At 38.5% G+C, this 18,420-nt stretch overlaps 1 protein-coding gene across 1 annotated transcript in view; it reads left to right on the top strand.

Annotated features, from left to right (window-relative positions):
• Window positions 1-7,428: 7,428 nt before the first annotated feature.
• LOC112841745 (striated muscle preferentially expressed protein kinase) overlaps window positions 7,429-18,420 on the top strand; it is a 28,542-nt gene continuing 17,550 nt past the window's right edge. Inside the window, exons 1-2 of the mRNA XM_025903417.1 lie at window positions 7,429-7,849; window positions 9,246-9,797. Of these exons, the coding sequence (XP_025759202.1) occupies window positions 9,419-9,797 (379 nt within the window). The 5' untranslated portion in view covers window positions 7,429-7,849; window positions 9,246-9,418. The remainder of the gene's footprint in view (window positions 7,850-9,245; window positions 9,798-18,420) is intronic.

The following is an 18,420-nucleotide window of genomic DNA, read 5'->3' as shown; positions in this document are numbered from 1 at the left end:
CGTGTGGGACTAATAAAAGTTATCGTATCTTACCTTATCTTATTATAATTTTGGATTTTGACTGCCAAGAAACAAACAAAAGTTTCAAAGTTAAAGTGGAGGGAGGACAAAAACTGCAGTACTGGTGTTAATGTGATTTACTTAACTTTGCTCCTGTCATACTGGAGCTGGAAACCCATTTGATACTAAAATCAAAGCTGTACCAGTCAATATCAAGCCTGCACCCATGACTTCAGTGTTATCAGCACTTTAACAACCGCTGCTATCCAACCTACAGGTGGCTAGATCTACATATCTATCCACATTTGTTATATTATTGTACTCAACAAATAGCAGTGGATGCGTGTCTGATATTCACTCAGGTGGGACTACTTTTGATTTTAGAACAAGACACATGGGAGAAACGTGACCTAGATCAAAGTGTTTATTTATTTTTGGTAAGATAAGTAGGCCTGATAGATTTCAGATTTGTAGTCTAATCACATCTATGGTTGTAAGGTGTAAATGAGATACAGAATTGTGCACTGGAAACCTGGTACCACAGGTATTTGTGCAAACAACGTGGAATCCCTATAACAGAGGAGGGGGTAGCAGAACAGTCTGCCCAGACATTGGGGATTCCCATTGTCATTGGGGATTGATCTTTGACCTTGGCATTATCAGCACCACACTAACCATCTGAGGTAGCAGGCCAACTGGATCAGGACTTAAACACTTACAAAAAAAAACCCAAAACATTTTTGTGTACTACGTTCAGTTTTGCTTAGCTTGTCTCCTTAACCTGATTTAGTTTAAGTGTGTTTTGTTCCTCAGCTGTGTCTTCAGCCATCAGCGTCTGTGTATTTAAAGCCTCAGTTTGCCTTAACTCTCTGTTGTGTTATGCTGCTGATTCTGTTTTCCACTGTTGTCTCCCTGTTTGGATTTATGGGCTTTGTTTTATGGCTGCACTTGGCCTTTTCTGTTGCCCGTGGGTAAAGCTTTATTTTCTGTTTATTAGCTCTGTCACACCAGTCTGGATTTGGGTCCTCATTCACACATCATATGACCTCAATATAAAACCCCTAAGTGAAAATAGCCCTAATGTGGTGTTCATTTAAATGAAAGAGTGGGTTTGTAAGCATTTAGTTTTACTATAAGAATCCCTTAAAAAACGATATATATATATATATGTTTAGACAGCAGACAATATGACAGCCGAACACACATATAGTTCCTATATACCATAGTTTCTTAGCCCAGTTTTCCACATTAAGCAAATAGGCAAACTTTAACTTTATAATGCACATGAAAGCAGACTTTAAGTGGCCTGATAGAAACATGTATGTGTAAATCACATCTTTTAGCACCAATCCTGGCAGATTCACATGCATGGACGGTGAGACAAACAAACAAACTGTTAACAGATAGGTAGTGGCTAATGAACCAGTCCATCTAAGAATAGAGTTGTAGTACTGGCATGTATGCCACAACTCCAGGAGTGGTGTGCTAATGACCAGTTGTGGATCTTGGCACCTCTCAAAGGGCCCAACATTGTACTAAAATGGCCATTTGGTACTGGATGTTTATAAACTATAGTTAAAAGAAGAGGGGATGTTAAATAGTAGGAAAGTTTGTTGATGAGTTGCTGCCATCAAATTCAAAATGACCTCTTTTTTTTATTTTTTTATTAAATGCTACATTTTCTCAACATTTGATATGTTTTCTATTTTCTATTTTAAATTAAAAAAGGATTTATGGGATTTAGAAATCATTGCATTCTGTTCTTTTTACATATATTAAACCTTTGTGGAATTGGGATGGGAGTTATCATCAAAACCGACTAAAAATGTCATCATTTTTCATAAAAAATGCCTTTTGACTGATGAATTGCACTATACGACGACGCTATCGCTCATCTGTATGCGTTATTAAATTGCTGAAGTAGAGTGAAGTAGAGCTTTTTCTACTTACCCCTGCAAAATCCCTTCCCAGTCTGATAACGTTGGCCAGTGGTGCTTAAAGCAGACATGATCCCTCCAGTGCATCTCTCAGTGTGAGGTTTTATGAGATGATTAATGACTGAGAGAAAAATGAAAAGTTCTACAACAAAAAGTATGGGGTAATTTGACCTGATTAGGCTTCCAACAATGATTTTATTAAAACCATCTAAAAATTAAAAATGACTCTTCAGTGAACTGCTGACAACTTAGATCTGAATGATAACATAAGCATAAAATTGCAATCCTTGAGTACTTCAGGACTGCACTTACAGTGTTGTAGCTGATTAAATGTACCTGGCTTCACTCCACCACTGATTCCACTCTGTCTGAACACTCTTGTGATGCCTCAGCATCCAGCAGGTGGAGCTATAGAATGTGTCTTAGTGACAAGACGCCTGACACTTTAAAACATTGTTACCACAGTATCAGTCGATGAATCAAGTTGTATGTGTAGAACATTTTTCAAGTGCAGTTTACAAGAAACGGTATGTAAAATGGTGTGCTCCTTTATTCACACAGGATCACCAGGTGGCTCCACATGTTTGATCTGGCCAGTTCTTATGCCAGATGTCCTTCCTGACACAACCCTGAAGGCATTTGTGTCTCTTCCCTTGTTAGATGAAGGTGAAAGCCAACTACTACATGCAGCCACTCAAGAGAGCCTTTTTTAAATGTTGAAAATTGCTCTAAGTTGTGATTATAATTATTAGTAAAATTTAATGACATGATAACTAACATTGAAATGTAGACAAAACAGAAATACAGGAATGAGTTTAAGTAATATTAATGATAAAATAGAAAATAAGAGTTTCTAGTAATAAACCAGCATAAACTCATTGAATACAAACCTGCTCTATGGATTACATTTACAAGCAGTATTAGTATTAGCATATACTTAATTTGCAAACGAAACAAATGATAAAAACCATCTAATCCATCCCAATATGGCCTTGTGTATTCAGTCCCAGCCGTAGATCTTGGAAAGCTGGTGAGAAAACATTTTACTCATGATTATACAGGAGAAAGGCCCAGAGTCAGACGTAGCCTGATGGGAAAATTATGGGACTGAATATAAAAAATACAAAACATATAAGGACTCTTAGGACCTGCCACGTTATGGAGCGGAAAAAATTAAACAAAACAAAAAACTAAATCAGTAAATCAATGTGTAAGTAAATCAATAAACAGAAATCATCACTGCTGGGGTTCTTAATAAAGATGCAAAGCAAAAATCAGAATCTGAAAGGTTAAGCGATGGTTGACAGAATAAGAAATTTGTGACAAGGGCTTTTCGTGCTTTGTATCCTTTTGTTTTTTGTTTTTTATTATTATTTTCCCCTTGAGGGCTCAAAAATGTATTCATAAGAAAATAAAACATTGCTCTGGTTTATAATGTGGCAAGCCAAAAAGGTGTTTTAGGGTATGCTAAATAGTAATTGAGAATATAATTTTATTTATTTATTTTTTAACATAGAACAATTTCTCTCTGTAGGTTTGCTAAAACAAAGATTAGTCCAGCTAACAATTTATAATTTAAGTATAAAAATATACATGGATTTTTTCATAAGCTGCACACAAAACACACTTTAGTTTGTTTAATGTTCACATTAAACAATGAAACTTTTCACCTCAAGTGGTTTAGGTTAAATAGGGACTACAAAATTTAACAAAATGTTTTAGTTTTTCTCTTTCTTTTTCATTTTTAATCCTCGTGACTTGAAGGAAATTCTCAGAGAAAAATATTCACACATCAACAACACTGAGTGGGTTTAGGTAAGGTAAGTTCAGCAAGACTGTTACATCTGTAACCATGTTGATAAATGCAAAAAGTAAAAGGTAGTATACTCATAGAAATGTTGATATTATAACTATTTTTCCGAACACCGAACAAGTGCACATCTCTTTGTGCTAGACTTTAACACATCAGGTGACAATTTTAGGTTAATGCATTGGGTGTTTCTTGTATTATGCAATATGTAAATTGCATTGAATTTCCAGTTTTATATGTGTGTGTATATATATATATATATGTAGTTACTAAAAGCGGAGATTCCAACACCTTAGCCATATTCGGTTTAAGCAGATTTCATTGTTGAATTTAATAGAAAAATCTTGAATTTTCTGTGCCTGTAGGCAAACTGAAAAACTTTAGGGGTCTGTCAGCACAGCAGCAGCTCCTTGAAGTCAAACTTGGAAAAAAAACCCAAAAAAAACCCAGGATAAAGTCAGAGGGATCTGAAGCATATCTGGCTCTTTTTAAGCTCAGTCACCATTAGCTGAACTACACATATGGCAGACAAGTTCTCATCACTGTGGAGGTGACAATAGATCAAAGTATTTTGCTTATACTGAAGAAATACCTATAACGACAAGTCACCTGTGTACTTTGAGTCTACAGGTTTTTATTCTAAAACCAAAAAGTTTTATAATTACAGGATCGCAATGAGCTACCAGAACTTCAAACATTTATTTCTTACAATTCAGCCCAAAGAGTTCTGCTGATAGATTTGTTTCATTTGTTTATCATGTAAAAAAACTGAGACCTACTCTTGAAATTGTACTTTTTTTTTTCTTGTATTGAGACAATTGAGGAATTAAATGTGCAGTTAAACTTCTTTACACTGACAGAAAGGGGAGTGTCATTCCTCTGGCACTCTTAAGATCAAAGTGGTGCTGCATGTGTCTTATGGAATCCAGAGTTTTGCAAATGCAGGGTATTTAAAATAAATAAATATAATCTTGTCCTCAGTTTGCCAACAGTTGCAGCTGGAGACATTATTATGGTAAAATGGGAGGATTCCCTGTATGGATGGCCTTGAGTGCCAAAATAAATAAATTAAAAACATCATTAACTAATTAATTAGTTGTGTCATTAATAAAATAACATGGGAGATCATTCATTAATTAAATACATAAATATTTATTATGTATTTGATTCGTTTATTTTGGCGCTCTGTGCCCTCCATACTTAAGTGCCAACCTTTGGGGTGAAAAACAAACCCAGAAACCACAGATCCTTTTGTGGCTCCTTGAGGTGAATCATTGCCTATAGACCATGTTAACATACCTAACTATTAGGCTAATTATGTAAGCTATGGTTAATTGACAGGTGACCTTAGCTTCCAGAGTGCATATGATACCAATTCAAGTCACCTCTCCAGATTCTCTCTCTAGATGGTGACAGTAAAGAGAGATCAAACTGACATGGAGGTGACAGAGAAATACTGAGATACACCAGTTATTGCTTTCATATTGGTTATTTGAGCTATTTGGATTCTGCAGAAGCTAACAGCTGAGCCCAGAATAAACTGGTCATATGGAAACTTAAGTTTGCAATGATAATTGTGGAGCAAATTCTAGTTTGTGGTTAAATGTAGCTTTTTCATTGAATAATAACATTATAATCAGGAAGGTATTAGGAAGTTATTCCCTTCCTGAATAATGGTCATTTATAAATGTGATTCTTTATGTGATAGTAAGATTCTATGTTTTACTATAAAAGTAAATTTTGAATGTAGTATCTTTGTTTGTAAAGGAAATGTGAGCATCTTTTCTTATGTTGTATTATTACTGTACCTGACCTTTTTGTTTGATTACAATCATGTAGCTCATCAAGTCTCGTGGTGACTGTTTCCACAGCAACAGCACAGTATTTGAAAGAGTTTTTCAGAAGAAGCCATTTATTTTCTCCTTCTTCTTGGTTTATTGGACTCCTGAGTACTCTGTAATAACGACCACTGATTGAAAAGGAGGAATAAAAGGCGCCAGTCCAGACAGAACCACTGTAGTGTCTTGTACTGTGGTGGCCTTGGAGTCCTCCTCTGACACATTTGAAGCAGATGGATGGCAAATCAGACTCTCTTCTTTATATAACGACTTTTTGACTTTGGTTCATGTTGACATGACAGCGTCACGCAGTTGCTGTAGATTTGTTGGCTGTACACCCATGATGAGAATCTTTTGTTTCACCAGATCCCAAAGCTGGTTTATTGGACTGCGAAAATCTGGTGACTGTGTTGGTCATTTACAGTGAACTCATCTTCATGTTCAAGAAACCAGTTTGAGGTGATCCCAGCTTTGTGACATGATGTGTTAGTCTGCTGGAAGCAGCCGTCAGACGATGGTACACTGTGGTCATAAAGGATGGACATCATCAGCAAAAATACTTAACTAGGCTGTGGCATTTAAAGGATGCTTATTTAGTACTAAAGGGCCCAGAGTGTGCCAAGAATATATCCCCCACACCGTTACACCGCTAGCAGCTTGAACTGTTGATACAAGCAGAAGGAATCTGTTTACAGCAAATTCTGACCATCTGAATGTTGAAGCAGAAATTGAGACTCAGGCAACGTTTTTCAAATCTTCTCTAATTGCCTAAGTTTCCTATTTAGCCTACAGGAGTGTGGTCTTCTGTTGCATTTGAGATGCTCTTCTGCATACCTTAGTTGTAACGAGCTGCTTATTTAAGTTACTGTTGCATACAGTACCTATCAGCTTAAAGAAGTCAGCCCATTCACCTCTGACCTCTGTCATCAATAAGGCAATTTCTCCCACAAACTTGCCGCTCAATGGTTATTTTCAGGCCATTCTCTGTGGTCTGAAACCCTAGAGATGGCTGTTTATAAAATACAGCCATGCCACATTCAAAGTCGCTTAATTGGACTTTCTTCTTCGTTCTGATGCTCAGATTGAGCCCAAGCAGGTCAACTTGACCACATCTACATGCCTAAATGTATTGCGTTGCTGCCATGTGATTGGCTGATTACATATTTGGGTTAAGAGGAGTTAAACAGACGCGCCTAAAGTGGTCCTGAATATGGTACTGTCTAGGGACGCACCTTGCTCACTGCCACACTAACTTAGCTATTCAAGCTGTCATTTAAATGTGTCTGTAAAAACTGGTCAAGCACTGCTTTGAATTTAAAGCCCAAATTCTTATTGAACTATTGATCAGTGAATGGAAGTTTACCAAAATAAAAGAGAGATGGAGTGAGAGAAAAACAAGCTACAACAACTTAGAACTATTTTTATAAAAGCTCTACAAAACCTACAGCTGCTCAGTATGCTTCAGTTAAGCAAACATAGTAAATATTCCTCCCAGTTAGATTGTATCGTTATATCACTGCCCTACAGTTCTATGAATCACTCCTGTCTTTATTCTTAGACTTTCTTTTTATAGCAATTCCAACAGACACACACACACACACACACACACACACACACATACACACTCACACACACTCAGACACGCACACACTTTGCTTGATAACATTATCTAAAGGGCTGTGTGAGTGTATTGCGCATGCATGAGTGTGTGTGTGTGTGTGTGTGTGTGTGTGTGTGTGTGTGTGTGTGTGTGTGTGTGTGTGTGTGAGAATAGGTTATACATGGCAGGCTAGGAAATGTGACCTATCTGTGGTGGTGCAGCTGTCGTTCCCGACCTGCAGGAGTTGGGGGTGAAGCAGTGACAAGGGAGAGAAGGAGACAGATAACACGAACCGACTTGAGAACATTAAAGCCTAAAAAGGTTAAGGGTGTAGATTTTAAAAAGCACTTACATTTTTTTAATGGTAAAAACACAAGACCGGAAGGCCTGAGTCGTTTGACATTTAGGAAAAAAGGGATCTGTCTCTGTCTCACCCTTCACCAGGGTTCAAGCTGTTGAAAGGGACCATGGCCGTGGCTGCTAATGCTACATGATCTAGGGTGGCCTTACACCTACAGCCCGTGCTCGCTGAGGACACTGAGAGACACGGGCTTTAGCAAATGATTTGAGATGAAACATTTTGCTCCATGGATCTTGTTACCTTAACATGGACTTTGCGGGGATGTCCAAAGGGATTCCTGTCGGCTTTGATGGAAAGAGAGAGGTAAGGTGCATTACTTTCTATTATATAGCCTATTTTAGGCGACTCCTTGGATCAGCATATGAAACATCATACATTAACACATGAAAGAAATCCGCCAGCTATTCTTTCATTTTGCTTCTCCACTTGCTGTCATCTGGAGTGATCACTAAACTTTTTCCTACACAGGCTTATGAAATTCTGCCCTTTAAATGGCAAAAAATGTCATTTTATTGTCATAATTGTATTTCAAATTGAATGAATTTTCCCCTCATTTGATTAGTATCATTATCATTTAGAAAAAATTGCCAACATTAACTGCAGGTAGGTGAAGGAAACCAAATCACGACCTTTGGCTTCACAGTCCTTTGTACAACTTGTACCACTCTTCAACTGTCCAGGCTGTTGTTTAGTCTAAGACCCACTAGTGGCATCCAAAAAGGTGCTAAAATTGGTTGAGCACACTACCTCCCTCCCAGCTACCACAGCTTGACTTCTCTGTGGTTCATCAGTTTCGTGACACGGGTGCCAAAATGAGAGGACATACAATAGTGACATACACATACAGTGACTTCTGAAAGTATCCCTGCAGTGATTTCTAAGGCAGAATCCTCACTGAAGATCATGAGCATCCAGTATTGATTTTCAGCCTTTGCAAAGAGATTTTTCCAGCTCTTCTGAATCTTTTGATGATGTTATGTTCTGCAGATGATAAAATATTCACAATCTTTACAGTTTTACATTGACGAACATTATTCTGAAATTGTTTCAGAATTTGTAGATGCAGTTTTTGTTTTGCAGATGGGTGAACCTCTGCCCGTCTTTACTTAACTTACTTACATTAAACTCAATCATGTTACTGACATGTTACTATCGTAATGTTCCACTTATTTTTCCAGGCTTTTGTGCTGCTGCCTTCAGCTTCAAAATAAGCTAATATTTTCTATGAAATACTAAAATGTCCCAGTTTAAACATTTCATGTGTTTTCTGTTCTGCACCGTGAATAAGATATGGGTTTTTGAGATTTTCAAATCATTGCACTCTGTTTTTATTTACATTTTTCACATCATCCAAATTTTTGGGGGGAATTGAGGTTATAACAAAAGGTCACAGTTTGGGTTAAAACACACAATTTCATAGGCTCTGCTGTAAAAATATTCAGGTTTGCACTGGGGACCAGCATGCTTTTTTGTCACTTATAATGACTTTACTTTCACTTGGTATATAGAGACATTACAAAGGGTACAATCAGCCTCTTTTAAGCCATTTTAATGACCAGTTTCAAAATAATACATTTTATACATTACAGAGTAAAAATATCTCCGTTTTGTTTGTTTGTTTGTTTGGGTTTTTTTGGCATGTTGGGATCGGTAGATAACTTTGATGTCAGTGTGATAAATATACTCTGGTTTTTTTCAGTTCCTGGTGCAACATCCCAGCTCAAACCCCCTCTGCACTCCCAGTGAGCCCAGAGACATCTAAACTGATGGAGTCTTTCAGAGGAGGCATTCAATAAATGCAGTTCATCTTGATAACCCAGTCAATTACCAGATAAGAAGTACAGTTAATTAAAAAGTCTTTAAGAAGTCAAGATGGCAGAAAGCCACGGTTCAAGTTCCAGTTCGAACATCCCTTCCAAGAGGGCCAAAATCAGCAGTGACCACGTTCCAGAAAACGGGGCTAATATCCGAGAACCAACAGCACCCGTTTTTGTGCGTAAGCTCCGTAAAGCAGCAGTGGGAACAGGTTGTGATATCCGACTGAGGGTGTCAGTGCTGGGGCATCCGACACCTTCGCTGGCCTGGTACCGCAACGATGAGCTCTTATCTCCATCGGAAGCCCAGGACTCGGGCGGGCTCTGGATACGAGACTGCCGCACAAATGATGCTGGCTTGTACACCTGCGTGGCAACCAATGAGCTGGGAGAGGCAAGGTGTAGTGCCGTTTTGGCCGTCATGGACCTCGGTGAAGGTAATCACAATGAGCTTAAACACATCATTCCTGTCAAAGGAAGCCATCATGATGAGGGATTTTAAGCTTTAATGATATATAACTGATTCAGTAAGACCAACCGGTGATTTGCACAAATACTACACTAATCCTGTACTTGTACTCGTGTAGTCTTTGACTTGTGGCAAACACTGTGGCTCCAGTATATTTTTGTATTTTTGGATAAACTAACCGCCTTTCATTGTCGATATTTTGGCTCATCTTGTTAATCCTTATCTTCTTGAAACTTTATCCTACTTATTAAAAGCGCATTTAGACAAATCAACTGTCGACCCAAGTTCCAAGAGCCGAGATTGGGTTTTAAGTTTCAGATAGTCAGCCCATCGTCTATGTCTGCAGAGCCTCACTGGGAAACACTTAAAATTAGCTTGTTGCATTCTCTCTGCTGCACAGCTGAACGTTACAGAAGATATATGCTATACAGTTCTTAACAAATTTATTAGGGCGCCTGGCATGAAAGCACGAAAACACAAATATTTTAGGAATCTGTCAAAAGCCTGTTGAAAACAAAATATTCTTATTTTTTAGGCACGTTGTATATTGTTCTTGTATTTTGCACCTGTAACTAAAATCAGAAAACCTCCTGGTAGACTGCGGAAAGTATCCTTCAAGACTTTAAGTAGACTGTCTACATGAATTGCCGGCCACTCATCGGTTGTATCACTAGTTCGACAACTTGCTATTTTGGCATATACAACCCGCACAATGATATAATAATAATACAACAAAATTCAAGTAGATGTCAACTTTAAATTTTCAGTCTCTGGTAGTAGACAAGGTCTTGGTGTTATGCTGATTTTATAATGCTGTATAAATAAGCACAGTGATATTAAAGTCACTGCGTGGATTGTTCTGCAGATAAATAAGTGTGTAAAATGGTTTTTGCTTCAATACTGTAAATGCTCACCTTTAGTAGAAATGTCTTTCGACTGAAAATAAAGACCTCATAGCTTGTTTACAAGTTTTTTAAAATGCTGATTTCAGTCATTCTGTATGGATTTTTGAAACTGCAGAAATGCTTGGGAAGGTAAATATTTCCAAGCCAATGCTTAACAGCTGATTGAACAGAAGACCAAGGCTGTGACGGCGCTGTAAAAAGTCATTTAGCTGTAAAGATATTGCTGCTTTTGCAGCTCTGTATCACTTCCAAAATTAGAACACTTGGCTGAGACAGTTTCGCTCAGGATGACTGGTCTTGTCAGCATAAATTCACACAGCAAGGCATGCGAGGCATAAGTTATGTATCTGAGAAAAAAAAAGAAAAAGAAAAGATCAGTCCCATCTGTCATATCTTCAACATCAGTTTTTCCAAGTCCCACATGCTGACATCCTGTCAGTGCAATGTAATGCAGCTACTTTAAGTGCAGGCTATGAAGTGAAGTAGTCAGAATGAAAAAGGTAGCATGTAGCAGATACTGCTGCATGAAAGCACATATGATTTAGTGTCTTTGTCAAAGACATTTCACAGTCATGGACTGTCTAACACTCTGCTTGTCTACATTTGTTTGTTGCTCCACACCTGTGTTGGTCAAGTTACTTGAAAAAAGTAATTAGTTACCAATTACTGATTACTTCTCCAAAAATGTAATCCCATTACTTTACCGATTACTTATTTTCAAAAGTAATTAGTTACTTAGTTACTTAGTTACTTTTTAAAAACATGATACAACCTAAATACGTAAGCAATAGAAGCAATAGAACTTTCAGCCCAGTTGTATTTTTTATGCATAATCCATCATATACAATTGAATCAAATGGAAAGCCTCTTTTAAAAAATTATTTTATTAGTTTTAATCTTTTAATTTTATGCACATTGCATTAAGCAAAAATTAAATTATATGCAACTGTCTTTGAGATGAAGAAATTGTTCAACATTTAAACCTATTTTCTGCATATTCCAGCATATAAAATAAAATAATGATTTGTGTTTACACTCACTCTTTCAAACAGATGCAAGTAAAACACAGCGAAAAATAAATAAAATCAAAGATCCAGCGGCACTGAGTCCTGTTGCTCTTAAATCTATTTTCACCTGTTTAGGCAGGAGTGGGGCCGGTGGCGGCTTGCTAAGTGCTTGCTCAGATTTGAAATTTAATTTTTTCGCTGTAGAAGGAAGTTTTCTTCCCACGCAGAGTGTACAGCGGACGCTAATGTTTTTGTCCCTTTTTACGGAATCAAACTCAAAGTAATGTCAGTACTTCCAAGTTTTAAACCCTGCATGGTTGTACTCTTTCTGCACTCCATATTATCCATTGTTGATCTACACACGTCTGTTGCTGCGATGGACGTCGCTTATGTCAGCGTCATGAGACACTCTCACAAACAAAAGCACGACGGTTTACTAATGCAGTAATGCAGCGTGCTTACAGGAAAGTAACAGTAATCTAATTACTTTTTTTGCAATAGTAATCCCTTACATTACTCGTTACTTGAAAAAAGTAGTCGGAAATACAGTAACGCTGCCCATCTCGGCTCCACGCTCCTGTTACTTACTGGAGAAGGAACATACTACCAGATTGTACACTCCAAAAAAAAAAAGGATTATTCATAATTTAGAGTAAAATATAACAAAAATATGTAAAATCAGAGGTTTGTTTATTCAAATATTCAACCATTAAAGAAAACATGCTTGGTATAAACTGAATGCATACCATGAATTTTACCATTTTATATTGTACTTAAATAAAAAAATTACATGAAAGTCTTACATATTATCAAATTACATCGTTTCCTGTGGGGTTACTAAAGTATTCTGATTCTGACCACTTAAAACCAACATTTTGGGCACAAATGTCACATTAAACTTCACATGAATCCCAGTCTTTCAGCGCCTTTAGTAGATAGTCAGAGCACTGGACCTAATTTTCCAAGCTTATCCCTGTGATGTTTAGTAGGTTCGAACACTCACAGCCAGTTTGCATCATCACTTTGAGTGCTTTGTGTGGCTTGCAGTGCGATCATTGTATTGCTGGGAACATTTCGTCACAGTCTCGGTGCCCTGTCCTGTCTACAAATTTGACTGCTGAGCTCACATGTCAGCAGCTCTCACACTATGAGCTGGCACGTACGGTCCAGCTGGTGTACTGTATCACTCAGCTCCTCTGCACTCTCTGTCTCACTCTCCTGGTTTTGATCTGTCACGGCTACCTACGTCTTTATTTATTTCTCCTCTATCTTTATTTTCCTCTCCCTCTGCTCATTTTGGACTGATTGAAACATTAAGCCATGCATAGTTTTTCAGTTTGTTTGCTTTACTTTTTTCTCCTTATGCACAGAGCAATACACTTGACACCTTAAATCAGACTTAAATCACTAAAATAAAGAACTAAGTTGGATGTGACTGTCGTGGGACACAACAGTCACGTGGCCCTCTCTTGCTTTTTCCTGAAACATACATCATATACACTGCTGACATGTTTAGATTATTAAACATGGCCAAATATTCAAATACTAAGCTCATGTGCAAATAATCGCTATGAGCCAAAAGCTCAGGCTGCTCTAAATATTCAGTTTCAGGCTTCTTTTTTTAAACTCTCGTGTAGTGGTTAAAACATTTGCTTGGCAAACGAAAGGCTGCTGGTTCAATTCCAGTCAGAGATGGGGTTACATCAGGAAGGGCGTAAAACTCAACCTGTCAAATCGAACCTGTGTAGCTACATGTGGCGACCCCTTGTGGCAAGGGAACCAGTGAAGGTAGCTTTCTGTCTATGTGATAACAAAGACAGCATAAATTCGATTTAGAGGACATAATGATATACTTGCACACGTCATACAGGGGCCTAAATTGGACAAAAGAGGCTTTGTTTCTCTTTTTTTCTTGCTGCTTACGTGAAAACCAGCCATTCACTGTTGGCTCTCTATTTTTATCCATCCTGTAGGTTTTATTTTCTTATCTTCCTGACCACTGCCTCCCTCTTACATCTCCCCTCTTCTCACTCTCCTTGTGGTTATTTATGGCCCGGTATGTGCCGTGCCAGCCAGAGGGCTCGTGCTCTAGTGATGTGTGGATGCCGTCGGCCCCCTTCTCTGATTGCACCAGCAGACATCACAGATAATTATAGCTTCGCCACGGTCAAGACGCAGCACTGTCACACTTAATCACGCTCAGCTTGATGAATAAAAAGAAAAGGAGAGTGCGCTGGGACTGGAGGGGGTTAGTGTATACTTGCCCATGTGGGTGCAGTCACTGGGTGTTCTGGCTGCTTTTGAGCATCACTCAGTGAGTCAGGCACTCAGGTCTGTCACTTTAAGATATCATCCTGTGCGATCAGACCAACCAGAAACCAGAGCGGTGTGGTGTCACGAGCCCACACTGCTTTATTAACGTCACCTTCTGTCGTACGGCATTAATGTGCCGTCACACATCATAAGGCTGGATTAGCAGTTTGATGAAACGGCAGGAAATGGCAAATTGACCATCATTTTTTTTGGTTTTTTTAAGCTACTTTTACAATAAATTATTGGAAAAACTGTGATACAGCGGTGTGAGTGAACGTGTCAGACACGACTTGCAGTTACTGATAAGGTAACATTTGAAAAGTTCTTTAGAAAAAGGCACCCAAGCTTAGGGAAGAACATAAAGGACATCCAGAGACATCTAAGGGTTCATAACACATAACACAGCTACATCTTTGCTGTAATCTTTGCTTTTTTCCTGCTCTGGCTGCAATATTATTTAATATTATTTATACATTTAAGGTGGAACTTGATAAATCCTGTTGACAATGACGTCCAAGTTTTATTTGCAAAGCTGCCAAATACCAACCAAAGATGGGAAAAGCAGGCAGTCAAATAATTTCTGCAATGAGGATAATATTTGCTTTGTTTTTACACAGGTGATGTCTGTTTTATACATATTCTTAGTCTCTCAAGAGCTTCACAATTTAATCTGTCTCATAGGGAGTTTAAAAAGTTGAGGTACTTGAAAGACGCAATCAATAAATGTGTCCACAGAATATTACTGACATCCACCGACGATGGGCGAAGACTTGCTAACAACGCAAAGTGGGCAAATCCCGAGATAGATTTTTCTCCACTTTGAGACGAACAGTTGAAGTCGTTATCAATGAGAGCTAATGCTACTGTTGGCTGACATACGACAAGCTAGGAATACATTACAAGGTCATCTAGGTAGCTAAAACCTGGAATGTCATCTAGCAGTGTACACTAACATAAAGAAAGAATTTGTATTATCAACATGGGCTAATAAAGTAAATCAGAAGTGCCCAAGATGCCATAGATCAGGGGTGTCGAACTCCAGGCCTCGAGGGCCGGTGTCCTGCAGGTTTTAGATATCACCCCGTTTCAACACACCTGAATCAAATTATTAGTTCATTACTAGGCTTCTGGAGAACTTCAAGACATGTTGAGCAGGTAATTTAGCCATTTAAATCAGCTGTGTTGGATCAAAGACAAACCTAAAACCTGCAGGACTCCGGCCCTCAAGGCCTGGAGTTCGACACCTGTGCCATAGATGATTACCGAACAACAAAGACATGTTGTCTATACAGCCAATCAGGTGAAAAATCATCGGCTCAGTCACACCCCAGTGATTTAAACAATTTCTTTCTGGATGCAGATGATCAGTTAAAATATTTGAAAGATGTACAAAGTGGAGCTCCAACCAATATAAAGACCAGTCACGGTGGTATGGAAGGTATAGTCATAGAAGGTTCAGTCCTGCTGTACAAGACTAACAATAACACCGTGGTCAGGTTTGCTATTCTTATTCAGGAAATAGCAATGGCACTGCATTCCACAGTCACTCATATCCTTGTGTTAATCTATTCATCCGGCCACAGAGTTCAGTTTAAACTTCATCTTTAAGTGGGACAAGGCTACAGTGTTATAAAAACCTCTAGCATCAAGGTTCATGAGCACATAGCTGTCTGAAATAGGGCCGCGACTCTTCGGCAATCCTCCCTGTAACTGTCTCATTGTCCCATAATGTATGAGGTGTTATACCATATCATTAATGGTGCACTACAACATATCTGCCATGCACTAGAGTTTCAAAACTGCCCGTGGTCCAAACAGAGCGACCCACAGAGGACAGGAAAGGTCGTTCTGTGTTGCCGTGTGTTTAATCTCCTGCTATAACCAGGGGTGGGCGAGGGCTGTGAAAGGGGGTGCAGAGGGAAAGTACAACTGTAGGGGGTGAACTATGCAGGACTTGAAATAGACCACTGAAGTTGGCAGTCAACGTTAGGACTTTGGGGGGTACAGGGAGAGGGGTATGGGCTGAACATGACAAAGTTTGGAGGTTTAGCAGCTATCTTAAGGTGGTGCATCGTTGCAGGACCACTTCCCCATTTCATGCTAGAGAAGAAGCCATTTTGAGGCATCTTTATAAGAAAAAGACGATTCTGAGAAATGTAGGCCTTTTGGAAAAATTTAGGAATGTCCTATGTTCTCAGCAAGGTTTTAATAGAAAAGAGCTTGTGCTGGAAGAAATTCGTTTGGGCAGGAGTAGCCATCTGGTTGGTTTTTTAAAGGATTTTACAAGAGAAAAACACAAGCCATGTCCAGGAAGGAGCTACTCGATGCACGAAAAGCTTTGAGGAGCTTTAGGGAAGGTGTGAGTGGGCCGAGAAGCAAGAAACAAAGAGGTGAGTGGGAGATGGCATCAACAGAAACTATGTACTACGACCAAAAAAATCTTATTTTTGTGGTGCTGAAGTACGAGAATGATCATATTATTGCAGGGAGTTATAGTGTGCATACTCAACTAAGTGGAACAGCTGTAATGGAAATGGAAACAAGGCAATACACTTGAGGCCGCTATTGTTCCTGCTTAATTGGATTCAGTGTGTCTCTGTTGTATCCTCGTGGATAATTGTTTGTACTGCAGGCTTTACTTCAAAGTACACCAATCCTGTTTTGTGAAATTATTAGTATAGCACTTGCCTATAAACTGATTTTCTTTGACTTTTAACTGGTTTAGATTTGACGTCAAAAAAGCACAAATTAAAATTGGACTCACAGAATGATCACCAGCTAAATCTGAGCATTTCCTGTTGCTTTTAAAAGTGCATATACAGTCTTATACAGGATTAACATGAACATGGAAATACCTGAAATGTATGTTTTAAATCAGCACTTTTATGGAAATCTTACCTATGTGCTTTTAGGTGTTGTTGATGTTATGTTTGTGGGCAAACATTAAACCTAATGTCTCCTAACTCAATGCCTCGGTAGCCATATACAGCATGGCATTCGACCCAGACCTCTTGTATGTATTAAACTGCCATACTGGAGCAGAAGTAATCTGTCGCTCCTTGATGATTTCACATTCTCTAAACATTTTGTTCAAGTGGATTAAGGATGTGGGACAATTAATTAGGTTCTCTAGTCTCATGAGGCAGCTGAGGCAATATGTGAGGGTAAAGCTTGCGCTGTTTAGCCTCTGGTCTGGCGAATGCTGTGTTCCAGCCTGCTGGTACACAGTCGTTCACAGTAACCCTCAGGGATTAGGTCAGGATTAGGTGGTAGGATCAGGTTTCACTGTGACTGTCAACGCTGGCCACTGTCATTTGGGATTTCCAAAGTACCTCACAAACTGAACTGATTCATCATGCTGTAGCTCCTGAAGGTTTTTTGTTTGTTTATCTGGCAGCATATAAAGATCTCTTGTGAGAATTCTTCATAATTTTGCAGGCTTCACAGATTACTTTCAACTTTTACTGTGAGACTTTAAGTCTGGTCTGTAGGCAGTTTCATATATCAAATATATTTCATATATCATATATATATAAAAACACCCAACAACCAGCAAATGTCAACAATCTTGGGCTCGGTGAATAAGACGCCCTTTGGAGAAATTTGAAATGCAATAAGTCTCTTCTTCATATATCATCTGTCCATAGCGAGATTTTTTAAAAAAACCCACAAAACAGAACTCACATTTTTACTTTAGACTCGTAAAAACCTCTAAATTAAACAATAAATACCCATCTTGTAACACCGAGCCTGCAAACACAGGTGTTACTGAACCTCTACCAATATAGATGCAACATAAATAAAGCATAACAAATTCTACAGCTATTTCCACTACGGCGGTACCACGCGACCTCTTTGGTGCTATGCTTGGCAACCTTTAAAAAATGATGGAGATTGCATTTTGTAATAGTATCCAACATTGGAAACTCCAGGATAGAAAGGATGAGTTTTAGCACTGTTTGTAACAAGTTTGAGTCAGCATATGGAATAGAAAAAGGACCTCGTTTTTGGTTTTGTTTTTTACACACATTTAATGATTGAACAATGGCGTACACTCAAAATTTCATGAGGTTTTTTCTTTTTGCTGATATCAGAAGAGATCAGCATGTGGTTCATTGTTTGAAAAGCTTGTGAAAAAAAACCACTATTTTGTTGTCTATTGTCCACAAATCTCACAAATTAGATGAACATCTTATAGGATTAGGGTAGCTAGACGAAATGTAAAAGTGGGCCTGTTATGCTTAACCTTATTGTATCAAGTTGAAGTAATTGTGTACTATGTGACTTTATCAGTCTCTTGCATTTTAATTTGCAGGCATTCATTTATCCATCGCTGTTTTAAGGTCTCATCACAGCATTTCAGTCA

Source organism: Oreochromis niloticus, linkage group LG23 (assembly GCF_001858045.2).
Source record: "Oreochromis niloticus isolate F11D_XX linkage group LG23, O_niloticus_UMD_NMBU, whole genome shotgun sequence".
In the NCBI taxonomy this organism is placed as follows: Eukaryota; Metazoa; Chordata; class Actinopteri; order Cichliformes; family Cichlidae; genus Oreochromis; species Oreochromis niloticus.
The sequence above is the reverse complement of the archived record's forward strand: the minus strand, read 5'-3'. Positions and strand labels throughout refer to the sequence as shown.